Below are 14208 nucleotides of genomic sequence, written 5' to 3' on the forward strand. Positions count from 1 at the left end.
GGGTACTATAGGCCAAGTAATCGCAATGAGCATATGTCTTCTAAAAATATCAATATTCAACTATTGTCCTAGAAGTTTTGGGAAAATCTAATTGAGAACAACAAATTCATACGGTTTTCCAACAGTAAACTTTCTTAATTTTTTGGTGGCTTCAACGTTATAAGTGTGTACATTAAATCAATACATTCGTTTGAGATTCAAAATAATTGTTGAAAATATCAAGAATATATTATAATTGGTTAATTGAATTTGTAGCTACAAAATATTTGGTGCCAAATAAATCTAATATTTAAACAAATATTCTTCAACGATATTAACTTGGATTTTCACCAGCACAAAACACAACACATTTCAAAAACAACAAAAACTCTGTACAGAAACAATATCATTTATATTGCAAAATCAACGTTTGACTATATTTATGGGTATTCATGAAAATGGAATTACCAGGCACATACTTTTCAACCAGCAGAAGGAATTCCGCACTCCGATTACCATATCCTTCAGGACATTTTGATATCACAAACATCAATCAAGAATAATGTTGTTAGCCTGAAAGAAATTTGATCAATTGATTACGCTGATTATTTGGGTGACTCAAACATGAAGAAACTTTGAACTACATACCGAAAGAAATTGTTTAAAGACTTTTGGAGACCATCCAGGCATGTTCTCTAGATCCCTAATGGTTTCCAATTTCCCATTTAGTTTCCTATAAATGATACATTTACTTTTCTCTAATGCTTGAGCTTTTATACTTGTGCATTCAAAGACTACTGTGAATTATACCTGTATTGATCCAGCATCATTGCTGTTTTAGGTCCAATACGGGCAAGTGACTCCAATTCTTTTGGCGAACCCTGGTTAAGCAATTTCAAAATGTCACTGTTATGAGTACTTTGAACTTCTGTGAGTGAACTATTCATAACCTGATTCTCTTCGCTGACTGTTGTTAAGGGTGTTTCCGTTTCCACATCGGTATCTTCAGTTTTACTTTGGTAATTGGCTTTACTTGTATTACCAGCTAGCTTTGACTTATTCTGACGAAGCTTTCTATCAGATTTTTTTTCACCAATATTACTGGTCAACTTGTGTTTTGGAAGATTTTTTAGTTTATATTTTCTGTGGCTTAGCTTGTTAGGCACCTCATCTGCAGATTCATCGGAGTCTTTGTTGTTCGAAAAATTTATTTTTCGTTTTGCACTAAATATTATAGACTTTCGGCGACGTTGAATTCGCTTCGCTTGCTCGTGATTTTTGGTATCATTTTCTGTTTCTGAATTTTCATAATGTGTTGCTTCATTTACATCAGATGTATTGTGATTACCAGATGAATGAGACTTGTTCGTATTCAATTTTTTATCAGCGGTTTTTAAGACTTTTCTCACAGTAGATTGAATTGTTTTCTGCAATCTTTCGTTCGACATATCAGATTCCTCATCTCGGGCATCCAGTGAATCCAATTTTCTTTTGGTGCCAAATAGAGTTTTTTTCCATTGATTGTCAATTCGCTGAGTTTCTTCATCAGTTTTACCGGCACTATCGGTTTCAAAATTACTATTTAATAGTATTTTCCCTTCATTTGCAGACGTACCATTATCACGAGAAAAATCAGTTCCAGCCAGATTTGACTCTTTCTTGTGAATTTCAGGTTCCATTCTCACAATAATATAAATTGATTGTTTATAATTATGATAATTTATTCAATATGATATAGTATTAATACTGATATTAACTATCATTATTGGTATATCTATGTAAATAATATAATTTTCATTCAAATTCCGCAAACACGTTTCACAAGTTATTACAGGTAAGCATTTAACTTCCAATGAAGAAATACTGTGTTTACAAGTTTGAATATCAGACACTACTGAGTCTAAAGCTAGAATTAATCCCAATAACAGAGTGGTTCTCAATATTCCAGCTAGGCAGCTACACTTACTATTTATTGTTTATCTTATTATGAGAACCATGAATTCCTAGAACTATGACATGAGATATTTTTGATGAAAATATACGGGATCAAGCGCACGTAAACACTATGGTACTATTTATTTCTTCTATTGACCAGCTCTAAATTCTACAGTTGCGTGTACGAGTTCAAGTTCAAATCTTGCGCAACCGGCCTGAAAATTAAAATTTTAAAAAGTTCCTTCATTCAGTTTCAGTCATCATTATCGTGTCTCTTATTTATAACAAAGGAATATGTTAATATCCTGCAAAACGGATTAAAAAGTGAGAAATTATTTCTTTAACAATTAGTTGAAAGTTATTCCCAGTGTTCCCAGTAAGACCAGTTAAAAGTCAGTGGTGATAAATTCAAATTTTCCGACTTTATGAGTTATATAGCATGATTTTAAGAATAATTGTTGAAACATCTTACTGAAACAATAAATCGAAAGTTTGTGAATACTTTGTTTCAAGTGACTACGATTTTTTATCGCAGAATCGAGCAAAAAAGAACTTATGAAATAAATATAAAAACGTGGTAGTTAAAATTCGCAAGTAAGTAATTAAATATATTATATATTTTGTTGATATTGCGCACATGTAGATACAAAATCGTAAAAAAAATACCACTTTTGGTCTGCAAGCATATGAAATACTATTCCAGATACACGTTGTTTGCCTGAAACAATTAAGGCAAATAATTAATACATGTTATACACATACAATAGAATTACTCAAATAACATACATATCGCAGAACTATAGGAACATATTTCTTGGTGTTGTGCTACTGAGGATGCTCAGACATAGGACCAGTAACTCCATACATTAAAAAAATACATCTCAACGTTTTGCACACAACCAGAAACACACCCAGTATACGGTTGAAAAAGGATGTCTAAACGACTTTGATTATGGAAACTTTGGTCCTGAGTTACCTTCAGAATCGAAGCATGAGTTTATTGGTTTTCAGTATTACAACTTACCGCAAAAAATCTGTCACAAACTTTTTTACTCCAAGCGGGGATGTTCTCTAAATCTTTTAAAGATCTGAAGTTTCCATGTATCAATCTGGAATGATGCAATTACTTATGGTTACATTGGTATAGCATAATTTACCAAGTGTGCTTTGAACTTGTACATTTTTTATCACTATGTTTATGACTATCCAAAGCTGAGTAACATAGATGATCAGGATTTTAGATAACTCACTTTTGGAGATAGAAGTTTTGAAAATTGCATTTTCAGTCACAAATGCGCTTCAAATAATTAAATCGAAATTGCTATTACCTGTATTGATATATTGTTATCGCTGTTTTCCATCCAATTAGTGGCAAGGCTGTTAGTTGTTCTGCAGTACCGGAGTTTAATATTCTTAAAATGTTGTTACTATGTGCCATTCTTTTGCGTTTCAACTCTTTTGTTTTATTTTGAGTGTTGTCAGAATGGTCATTGTCTGAACGTTCATGATTCGATCTCTGTGAACCTGGATCTTGCTTCAACATCGATTGTAAACAGTTCTCAGTAAATTTCATCATTTTTCTTGAACTGGGACAATCACTTTGTTTACGTTCTGAGATTTTACCAGCATCACGTAGTTCTGTGTTTGAGGGTCCAGAAAAATCAGTTGTTATAACAGCATTCATCCTTTTTATCAGATTTCCTCGTTGGTGATAAAGTCCAGCTTTTTCCTGATCATCACTCGTCACGGTCTGTAAAGTTGAATAATATGAAAGTTTTAGTATTCTCTATTTTCAGGAGTTCACTTTTAAAAATTTATTTTCCGAGTGATTTGATTCTTTTACTGAAGCTTGATGAACAAATTGTGGTTGCATTGCTAAGAACGGACTCCGTAATTCAAAATCAAAAGCTGAGCATTCACGTTGCATTTCTGCAGATATCTGTAAAAAAAGAGATAAATTATTTTCTCAGACACGTACAATCTAATACGCATCGATTTCTCACCTCCATTTTCACTGGTAGGTGTAGGTTTGCATTAGTTTTATCTTCTGGGGAGCTGCAAAAAGTAATCACTCATTGATGAATTCCTGTATTAGAAACTATGAATCTGTATATTAAAAAATTGATATTAATAATTTACTATCTGTATAACATTGGGGTAGCAACATTTACGTTATGTATTAACATTTTGCGAATGTGCTGTGACCAAAGGATACATCAATAAGCATTCGGGATATGAATAAGCATATACCTTGAACAACTATCTTTTTGAAGCGTATCATATTGATATTCCTCTGTTCTGGTCAAGTTTGAGCTTACACGAGTTTCATATTCACTTTCAGTTTGTAGTTCGCCAATAGAGACTGTTGAAGCCAATGAATGTAAAGGCTCGACAGAGATCAATCCCAGTTGTTCATTTTTTGTAAGTGTGTCTGTGGGCTTTAATCGCGCTTCATTTTCTTTAGGATCCTCTTTCATTTGAGCTCGATAAAAATTTGTGTCAGTCTTTTTGAGAATTACAGTACAACTTTTAATCTTGTAGTTTGATGACGATTCCGACACGGGATCTGTTGCAGGATGCGAAATTAGAATATTGCTTTCAGCTGGTGATAATAGAGCTGAAAGTTGTCGAGTCGTGTCTTTCAGCTGATCAGTAAATTTGGTACACGAAGTAGTACCGTTCATTTGCAAAGTGTGTATTTCCGCAGTCTTCATATGTTCAGCAAAGTGTAGTGTCTTCATAGTATTACTGTATTGAGATGGATCAGTAGTCACGCAAGCAACCAAAGATATCAGGCTCCTGCCATCTAAGAAACCTGCAAGGGAATCAGTTTGAAAAAAAATGCTTACACATAGAGATACGATTTGGCCCATCAACAAGGATAACCATAAGTTGAAAAATGTGTTTGGAGCCTTGGAATATGTGCGAACGAAGTTGAGCGCAATAACAAAGTGTGGTAGTAAAATAAAATTGTTCAGGTATATGATTAATAATCACCTTTCAAAACTGACGTTAACGTACTATTATCGCGCACTGTTGAAACAGAATCCTTAGCTGCTGGAATTGATGTAATCACTCTATTTAATATTGAAAGATTTTTATTAACATGACCCTTTTTAACAAATGTTGGATTATTCTCAGTTTCCGTTTGGTCGAAAATTTCTGATCCTTCAAGATCTACTAGATTTAATTTTGATTCCAGTAACTTTTCTCTGCAACATTATTTTTTTACAATTCACTTATAGCATATGTTAAATATAAGTTATACAAAAAATCTGTAATTGTATAGCAAAATATGGTAAAATAGATTGATCATAGACTTTAGATTGCAGCATTACTTGCTATCCAAAAACTCGATCTAATTGGATTTGGATTTTCACAGTTATTACAAATACCAATATGAGTAAAATTGGATATCACATGATTATTTACCCATCTGGAATCTTAAGGTGAAGCGTCACGATTGTGTGTGATTGCGGATCATTCAATGGCAACAGTTGTTCTTGCTTCAATTCAAGAGCTGCTTTAATGAGTTGAAATCCTTCTTCTTTGGTTTCGATTTTTTGAACTTTTGGATTGATTGCTGCGTGTTTATGCATCTTAAGTGCAACCCCCATATTCAGTAGATCGTGAGGTTCTTCATCAAATATTTCTATTATTGACACCGAAACTTCAATTGCAATCTGCTCAAAGACATGCTTCACGCATCGCTGTATCAAGCCAGTGGTTTTCCAACTATTCAGCTATACAAAAAATTTGTTCACAAGTCTTATATAGCCACTGTATATCACAACTCATACATATCTTAAGAAAACATGGGTATTGTTTTATGTAATGTTCTCAACAAAATGAGAAAAGTTACAAAGGACTGAATGTAATACGACCCTCTTTTTAAGTTTTACTTTTTAATTGTAAAAATTCAATTTCAATGGTGCATGAAACCAATGCTATATAGTTGTAATCAACCCTTTGAATTCAATCTGCGTTTACAAAAATTATAATTAACGTAAATTACTAAATGATTTTCTTTTTGTTTTGTTCAATATTTCTCTGTTCCTAATACTAATGACAAAGGCATATACTAATATATTAATATTTTCAAGTCTACCTATGTTTCAAAATAAATTTTTTTTTGGAATTATTTCAGCTTGAAAAAACTTAATTGTCAGTCGAATGTATATTTTCTAATTTTGATTAAATTAAGTTTACTGTAAAATTTCTCCATCTGCAATGTACAAATTAAATTAAGAAGAGGTCTGGAAAAATAATCATGCTTTCAATTTTTCAAATATATGAAAAAGCCATTCACAGCTCAAACATCCAGTTACGAACATTCTCGAAAATCTTGCATAGAAATATTCGGTTTCAAGTTTGAAGCTTATTGAGGAATAAACAACCAGTGAATTTGTATTGAAAAATTTATTCATCGTGTCAAACACTGAATGTAAAATTGAAAAGCATATGTACCGTACTAAAATTTACGGTCAGTCTTTTTTGGTACTTGAAGATGGTTTATCTCACACTATAATCTCACAATCAGTCGGACTCTGAAATAAGTCCTCTCATACAGTAAGAAAATAAAAATATACAGTGAAAAATTGGATCAAATTAAGCTTACAATCAGTATTGAACATAAAAGAGCAATTGAACTTTTATGTAAGTACAATAACTTATTACCAGTGGAAGCAGCGTGCCCATTGTATAAGATTTTCCACTTCCAGTTTGACCGTATGCTAAAATTGTAGAACTGTAGCCCTGGAGTGTTTTCTCAACAATGGAATATGCAGCTACCTTATAAACACGTTCCTGCGATGCATTCTCCCATTTGATATGATCAAAAGTAAATAACTCGCCATTAATTTTTAGTGCCCTAGAGTCTTCTGGCACTCTGGATATAACTGAGTTGTTACAATCTGAATTGGGTTTGACGCGTACAGTAACTTGTACATTGGAACATTTCTTCTTAGATGATGATGCCATAACTGCTGCAGCTTTCAGATGTACTTTATAATAAACTAATATTAGGAAGATAGAATTCGTTAATGATTCGTTAACGGAAAAATGTTGCGTTTTAGACGTAAGCTCTAATACAGATAAAAATTCATTATAAGGATTCAGTGCTAATCGGTTTCTACATACGTTTTTAAAACAAACAAAAACCGTTAAAATTTTTTTAAAGCATCTGTGAATCGTATATATTTTACCTTTGAAATATATAACTCGACGGTATTGTGGAACCACCGCTACATTAGAGAGATTCCGAATCTAAACTCGCTACAAGTCTAGGCAAGTCCCGCGTAATTAGAAGGATCCGTTACGTCTTGCGTCCTTCTTATATTTGAACTCCATCTCAAACGATGATCTAAAACAAATGACGAGTCGCAAGAATCATCGAAATTTGCAGCGCGGCGACGTTTGATGATATGATATATTTTCACGCGCTGAAGTTGAAAACTTCAGTCTACGCCGCGCCACGAATTGTCAAAATTTAGGCTGTAAAATTGCTCCTATTGGCGGCTTCCGATCTATTCTGCAATCTGATTGGCTTCGGATGGGTCAAAACGAGCGAATGGAGAGTCTCGACGTTGAGTAAGCGCAGCCGACACTGATGTAGGTATGATCAAAGGTAGCCAAATTCTTTGGCCATCAGCCAAATCGTCTGCTACGGCACGTGGTATAGCATTTTATATCAATAGTTGCATTGTTAGAACTTGATGAGAGAGATTCAAGTTGCCAATTATAGCAGAAGCTTCAGGTAATGGCTTTGAAGATAACCGCGTTAGCCAGTGTTGGTCTCGGAGGATGGTATGCGGGGCAGCTTTTTGAGAAATGGAAACACGTTCCAAAAGATGGTAACTGTCAGACGAGTTTTCTCTCGAAGTTTAGCATTGAGAAAATGCCAGGACTTCCAATATTTGGAACAGTCTCAGCAGCAACTCCTATAGGATCGAACAATAACGATTCATATTTAACGAATCCTTCAACGTCAGCTTCGAGGACTTCGCAGGTATGTTATTTAAATTATAATTTGTAAAGTATTTCCTAACCCAATTCGTAAGTAGAACATCAACCCAATTTTGATCTATCTCTGAGTTTTAATCCTTCTTGTTTGAACTGCAATTAGCTTCAGGCAACGTACAAAATTACATGTTGAATCCGTATCATTTTCAATACTAATAGATAATGAGGTTTGGTTTCCCTGGTCTTGATCATGTCAGATCGTATGATGATTTTGTACTGTCATATGACAGACGTAACAGAATTGCCCATTGGGTGTTTGAGCACCTTTCGAAGGACAATGCGAAGTCCAATGGAGACGTTGATAGATCGAAGTGTGAATTCAAACCTGATGAAACCATTCATCCATTCTTTAGGTAAAGTATCCAGTTCACCTCAAATATTCATAAAGTTGAAGTTCGTAATGTTCGTGTAGCAATGTATGTTGAGAAAAGTCATATTTTGAAAAGCCAATTCCCTGAAAATCATTTACAATTGAACAATAATGATTTTTACCCTGATGTTTTGTTACGGTACTGTTAGTAACTCTAGCCTCGTAAATATTTTATACAATTGCAAAGTAGTTATAACAAGATTTGATGGTTTATTAAATTCCCTCTGCTTTTTCATGCTAGGTCAAACAATACAGATTATAAACACAGTGGTTACGATCGTGGGCATTTAGCAGCAGCTGGTAACCACAAAGCGCATCAAAAACACATTGAACAAACATTTTTCCTGTCAAATATAGCACCACAAGTAGGGGTGGGTTTCAACAGAGATGCTTGGAATAAACTGGAAAAATATGTGAGAAAGATGACTGAAGTTTACACAGATGTGTATGTTTGTACAGGGCCGTTGTTTCTTCCCAAGTAAGTACACGTACAAGTTTGCAAGTGGTATGAGAATTTATCATTTAATGCCATTTATGACTTAAAGTTTGGGTCTTTGACTTCATACAGGTAGCATACTTTTTTATTCATTTTCGTTATAACGCCATTCAATAATTATACATGTATTAACAGAAAAGAAGCTGATGGTAAAAAGTATATAAAATACGAGGTGATTGGCACAAATCATGTGGCTGTACCTACGCACTTTTACAAGGTAATCGTGGGGCAAACTAAAGATGGCAGATTAGAAATGGAAGCCTTTGTAATGCCAAATGCTCCAATAGACAGCACGACACCACTTGCAAGTTTTCAGGTATAACAAAGTCGAAATAGCCTTTTTTTGAAAGAAATTTTTTATCATACCCTATTTTAATCATAAATCAACCTATTCAGACACAATAAAATATAAAACTAATTTTGTGGAATATTATTTGATTCTTTGTCTGAAATATGATTGCTTTAAAGACACTTATTTGTCAGGATTTAAATATAAACCCTATTTCCCTGTTATATAACAGGATTCAAAATACACTAATAAGATTCTATTCTACAACACCTAATATTGGTATTACAGGTACCACCAGAAAGTGTCGAACGAGCAGCAGGACTTTTATTCTTTGATAAAATATCACGCGACAAATTATCCAAGATAAATGGAAAACGCGTTGGATGGACATAATGCTTCATCACTATAATAGGAATTGAATGAATTATACACATATAGGGCCTTTTCCTTGACTTTGAACAGAAGGAATACATGCTTGCACGTAGAAATGCCTTATTTACATCCGAAGCCTGCTCAATCAAATCTTTATCGCATAATAAAAATATTATGCAGCTTGCTACACCTGACCTATAGTTCTTTTACACAGCTTCAAAGGAAACGGCCCTGTAAATATATTTTACTTCTGTTGACTACATCTATAGATTTCTTTTATTTTGTTCGAATTGTAAATACTCATATACCCTTCCAGTCGGAGCTAAAATTTTGAATTAACGAGAGCAAAACATATAGTTGAGTTTCTTAAAAAACACTATGTGTTATGTAAATGATATTTTCACTTTCAAGTCAGTAACAAAATAACAGCTCCTATTGGTGCCACATGACCCACAATGCGTGTTTAAATATACCCAAGACCTGTTGTACCACAGCAAATTGAAATTGAGCTGAACTTTAAGGTGTACTTGAGAGCACGAATCCAGTTCTACAAATGGATAAAAATGAAATTAAGATCTACTTTAATTTCAAATAACACAGAGTAATCGGGTCTCATATGTAGATACTGTACAAATTTTTTCTTGTCTTCGGTTTTTCGCAATGTAAATATTACCGCATCATGAGCAAAAAAAATATACAGATAAATATTTTCAAATGACTTGCAAATTTCATCATTCTGTACTAGCCCATGTCCCATTAACTTAATATCAATGAATTTCAGAGTAATATGGGGTAAATTTACCATCCAAACATTTTTCATTCAAGTTCTGTAAAAAAAAATAAAAATTTTATATTTACATGTTTTGGAATAAATGTATACAATTTTATTTTGTACAACAAGCTGATTTATATGCTTTAATATAGTAAAGGAGCACTGTTTGATGATTTTCTGTTTTACGAATTGTAAAAGTAATTATATAAACTTCGTACAGACCTATTCTCTCTCTATGAAATATGTTCATTAATACCTGTTTCGAAATTAATTTGATACTGATTGAAGTTGTATTTCATATTAGACTTGCTGCTACCGTATAGCTGTGTACTACGAGTGGATATTTTGCAAATAAATTTTATTACAGATATACTATAATTCTGATCTTATTATTACAACTGAAGTTTTATGTAAGCAGAACTATATATATATAGTTCTGATATATGCGTGTGTCATGCATATACATGTATGTATATATATATATGTATAAGTGAATGCAGTCAACTCTTACATAAACTATGAATCAAAAGAAAATTCTGCATGCAAGTTGCAGTTACTAAACGCCACAGTGATTTCGATTTAGTGTAAACATACTGATCAATGTTGCAATGTATGCAAATCATTCTTGTTCACAGAAACTCAAACTTTAACCCCGAACATTATACAAGACGAATAACACGACTTTGTAAAATCGTAAAATTCTCCCAATCCAGTCATTTGTAAAAATTAAATTCGTTGAAATTCTTTCCTACAATCGAAAACTTTCACTACAATTACTTTGGTCGTCATGGTAAATGTTACATACCAAATTAAAAATCAATTTTAAATACTAAATATGTATAGAAATCTTATCCATAAAAACCACTATTATTATCCTTAACTTATAATCTACAGTATTTACAAGAATAATTAACAGAGTGCTGTTTTGAAAATCATATTTTCAGACTCATCAAACAAAACAAAATGCATTTCTAAAATGATTCAAGCACTTTCATACTGTTCATAAATAGATTATAATTATCGATATCATTATTCTTATTATTATCAATAATCCTTCACTCATATTTGCGGTTATTGCTCACGTTTAAGTAAAGACATCAAATTATGCTTCAGAGATCTTTTAATTGAGTCAAATATTGGGAATATTTTCAGTACTATAACTCTATATATACATATAGAGACATTCTGGAGTGGTTGTACATATATATTAGGCACTAAATGGACGGGTTGCGTTATACTTATATGCCTTTTTCAATATTATAAGTAAATTATTCAACATTAAGGACACTTATTATCGCTTAAGTACACTTTGAATGGTTTAGTTTAGTTTAAGTATCACTGTTAATCTTATACTGAGCATGTATAGGAACCTACTAGAGTGCATTTATTTGTATGTTTTCGGAATGTATTGTAACGACACATATTTAGGTCTCTTTTTTGTTTTATAACACCAGTTTCTGCATACCAGGTGTTATTATTGTCATCCTAAAAGACCGTCATAAATTGACTAGTCAATAATGAGAAAAGTTAAATTTAAAAGACTATCAAATCATATGAAATTGCAGGACAGATAAAGTGCGATGCAAGTAGCCCAATTGCTAATAAAAGTCAGAATTTCGTTTAAAACTCAATACTGCATAACGATGCTACTTGTTTTCGCGTTCGTTCAAAACAGCAACAACTCCATAAACCTGATTGTCGGCTGATTTGATATATACTGCGTCTAAAGTAAACTGCTTGAAAAATTCATTGTTAATTATGACAATATAACAAATTATAATTATAGAAAAATCTTTCAGAACTTGGGAAAATGCACTCATGAAGCAGTTATCCTGAAACTCAATCACGATCACTACTTATTACGCTGCTCAAATAAAAATAAAAAAATTACCTAATTGTTTCTAAGTAATTCAGTTACTGTAAGTAGTGCATTTTAAGAACCGCAATATAATATTCATGTACATGAGTAAAACTTGACAACTTTTGGTAATTTGTCATCTGTTAGAAAGTAAAACGATCAATACAATTCAGATTGACACATGCTTTAGTCTTTTCTCTTCAGAAACTAGATTTTGATTCAATTGAAAATTCATCAGTTTCAATATAAGCGAGTTCACAAACTAAATGAACATTCGCCTAATGTACGTACAAACAATCGTTTCTATTACTTATCTATACTCTTATTAACTGGTGTTATGACAAAAATATTGTTTACAAAATCTCATTGCGGCTGAGGAGTAAACGAAACAATAACTTATTCAAGGGACTAGGTTTAACTGACGACAACTCTTGTTTATACACTTTAAATTCCCTAGATCAATCTCTCTTCCGGCGGAGGTTTCATCACATTGTCCATCTCTACTCTGGGATTACTGAATTCTTGAGCACTGGGGCTATATGTACCGCGAGTTGCCCGTTTTTTCCGAGCCATCATAAAAAGGGCTATTAATGATCCTGCACCAATTAGAAGTAAACAACCCACAATGGGACCAACTATGACAGCAATATCCAGTGCTTGACTGCCCAAAGTGAGTTTTGGCTGAAAAAATAAAGATTAATTACATCAAGATCACAAGAAAACACTTCTCATTATTAAATTTTTACAATGTAGCACTTTTGAGCTCGGAGTTGCCCCTCCTCCCTCCCATACCGCAGCTCTAGTGATAACTCTAACATTGTGGGTGGTTTGAACATCCAGGGACTAAAATTTGATTCAATGCCGAATTGTCTTACCTCTGTACAATTATGACCATTGTAATCTGAGGTGCAGTGACAAATATAACCAGAATCATCAAGACACGTGCATGTTCCTTCGTTTTGGCATGGTTTCTAGAACGTGAATTTGTGTGTATAAAGTTCAATGTACTTCAACCGGAAAATATATTGTAATAAACGACATATACATCTTACTTATTTGGTAAACAAGGTTGTGATTAAAAATTCTCCGCACTCAAGAAACTCACCTGAATACACGGATCTAAAACTTCACAGTTTCTACCACAATAACCTGGGATACAGCTGCATTGATAACTTCCTGGTAAATTTTCACAGTGACCATTTTCACAATTCACCGGCATCTGTGCACATTCGTCAATGTCTATTGAACAGTCAGAGCCGTTAAAGCCCGTAGGAGAACAATCACACTTGAAATTGTTCACCTCATCCAAACATTTCCCTCCATTTTTGCACGGAACATTTCCGTTAATATCAGCAGCGCAATCATCTATATCCGTTTCACAGTACATTCCAGTGTAGCCAGCAACACATGTACATTGTGGAGTCTGTAAAATAAAGTGACGAGATTTTTTGTTTACCTACAAGACCACGAATTTAGGAGCTCTCATCGATATCTGTACTTAGTAGCTTTTTAGCTTACAAACAATAGTCAAATCAATTTAATTGAGGAAAAGTAGAAAAATTATAAACTTTCATATCCAGTATTAGTTATGATTTCCTAATTATGTACCTGATAGAGATAATCACATCTTCCGCCATGCTGGCACTTATTGGGCATGCAATATGGGGTGTCGCAGAATTGTCCTTCAAAGCCTGGCATACATGTGCACGTGAAGTTATTACCAGTTTTCGCATTAACTATATCCGTACAAGTAGAACCATTTTTGCACTTGTGGTCCTCACATGTAATTATTCTCACTTCCTCACATAAATTGCCTGTAAATTGATCCGGACATTCGCAACGGAATGACCCAGGGAGATTCACGCAAACACCATCATGCTGACAAGTAGTAACACTTACACACTCATTGATATCTTCGTCACAACTGAAATATGTTTCAGTACAGAGATTAAACGGACTCTTAACAATTAGCTCAGTTACTTTATGTGAAGCTGTAATATCTATTGTTATGAAATAGAACAGCAATACGAGTGTATATCTATATGAAGCACTGGCCAGTTATCTCTTAGTTTTTGTAACTTCCTCCATTTGCTAAAAATTGATTATAAAATGCAAA

General features: G+C 33.4%; 4 protein-coding genes across 8 annotated transcripts in view; 1 reads left to right on the forward strand and 3 right to left on the reverse strand.

The window, feature by feature from the left end:
• Nucleotides 1-83: 83 nt before the first annotated feature.
• LOC124407600 (kinesin-like protein KIF22-B) lies at nucleotides 84-2265 on the reverse strand. Its single transcript, XM_046883893.1, has 3 exons — nucleotides 790-2265; nucleotides 628-712; nucleotides 84-552 (listed from the first exon to the last, which is right to left on the reverse strand). The coding sequence occupies exons 1-3, from the start codon at nucleotides 1656-1658 to the stop codon at nucleotides 529-531; spliced, it is 978 nt and encodes a 325-aa protein (XP_046739849.1). The 5' UTR covers nucleotides 1659-2265; the 3' UTR covers nucleotides 84-528.
• A 276-nt stretch (nucleotides 2266-2541) lies between these two features.
• LOC124407617 (kinesin-like protein Nod) lies at nucleotides 2542-7184 on the reverse strand. The gene is made up of 10 exons (XM_046883914.1): nucleotides 7119-7184; nucleotides 6592-6929; nucleotides 5347-5657; nucleotides 4912-5126; nucleotides 4165-4729; nucleotides 3918-3969; nucleotides 3758-3853; nucleotides 3243-3664; nucleotides 2939-3023; nucleotides 2542-2632 (listed from the first exon to the last, which is right to left on the reverse strand). Exons 2-10 carry the CDS (start codon nucleotides 6892-6894, stop codon nucleotides 2609-2611), a joined length of 2073 nt encoding a protein of 690 aa, XP_046739870.1. The 5' UTR covers nucleotides 6895-6929; nucleotides 7119-7184; the 3' UTR covers nucleotides 2542-2608.
• Nucleotides 7185-7575: 391 nt separating this feature from the next.
• LOC124407601 (endonuclease G, mitochondrial) lies at nucleotides 7576-9841 on the forward strand. The gene is made up of 5 exons (XM_046883894.1): nucleotides 7576-7921; nucleotides 8095-8288; nucleotides 8547-8783; nucleotides 8937-9117; nucleotides 9379-9841. The coding sequence occupies exons 1-5, from the start codon at nucleotides 7673-7675 to the stop codon at nucleotides 9481-9483; spliced, it is 966 nt and encodes a 321-aa protein (XP_046739850.1). The 5' UTR covers nucleotides 7576-7672; the 3' UTR covers nucleotides 9484-9841.
• A 1786-nt stretch (nucleotides 9842-11627) lies between these two features.
• LOC124407576 (protein crumbs-like) overlaps nucleotides 11628-14208 on the reverse strand; it is a 32831-nt gene continuing 30250 nt past the window's right edge. For all 5 annotated transcript variants that reach the window (XM_046883842.1, XM_046883845.1, XM_046883843.1 and 2 more), the window contains 4 exons: nucleotides 13701-14016; nucleotides 13198-13515; nucleotides 12968-13063; nucleotides 11628-12773 (listed from right to left, as the gene is read on the reverse strand). In XM_046883842.1, coding sequence (XP_046739798.1) covers nucleotides 12546-12773; nucleotides 12968-13063; nucleotides 13198-13515; nucleotides 13701-14016 — 958 coding nt within the window. In that variant the 3' untranslated portion in view covers nucleotides 11628-12545. The remainder of the gene's footprint in view (nucleotides 12774-12967; nucleotides 13064-13197; nucleotides 13516-13700; nucleotides 14017-14208) is intronic.

The sequence above is a fragment of the Diprion similis genome, chromosome 6 (assembly GCF_021155765.1).
Source record: "Diprion similis isolate iyDipSimi1 chromosome 6, iyDipSimi1.1, whole genome shotgun sequence".
NCBI classification, from domain to species: Eukaryota; Metazoa; Arthropoda; class Insecta; order Hymenoptera; family Diprionidae; genus Diprion; species Diprion similis.

Excerpts from the sequence above, each read along its gene's own strand:
- LOC124407601 (XM_046883894.1), top strand. The coding sequence starts at position 7,673 with ATGGCTTTGAAGATAACCGCGTTAGCCAGTGTTGGTCTCGGAGGATGG. Across the intron at positions 8,784-8,936 it reads GGGCCGTTGTTTCTTCCCAA|AAAAGAAGCTGATGGTAAAA; the intron begins GTAAGTACACGT and ends ATGTATTAACAG. Across the intron at positions 9,118-9,378 it reads CACCACTTGCAAGTTTTCAG|GTACCACCAGAAAGTGTCGA; the intron begins GTATAACAAAGT and ends TTGGTATTACAG.
- LOC124407600 (XM_046883893.1), bottom strand. The coding sequence starts at position 1,658 with ATGGAACCTGAAATTCACAAGAAAGAGTCAAATCTGGCTGGAACTGAT. Across the intron at positions 713-789 it reads ATGATGCTGGATCAATACAG|GAAACTAAATGGGAAATTGG; the intron begins GTATAATTCACA and ends TATCATTTATAG. Across the intron at positions 553-627 it reads TCTTTAAACAATTTCTTTCG|GCTAACAACATTATTCTTGA; the intron begins GTATGTAGTTCA and ends AATTTCTTTCAG.
- LOC124407617 (XM_046883914.1), bottom strand. The coding sequence starts at position 6,894 with ATGGCATCATCATCTAAGAAGAAATGTTCCAATGTACAAGTTACTGTA. Across the intron at positions 5,127-5,346 it reads CACCTTAAGATTCCAGATGG|AGAAAAGTTACTGGAATCAA; the intron begins GTAAATAATCAT and ends ATAATGTTGCAG. Across the intron at positions 3,665-3,757 it reads AATTTGTTCATCAAGCTTCA|ACCGTGACGAGTGATGATCA; the intron begins GTAAAAGAATCA and ends TCAACTTTACAG.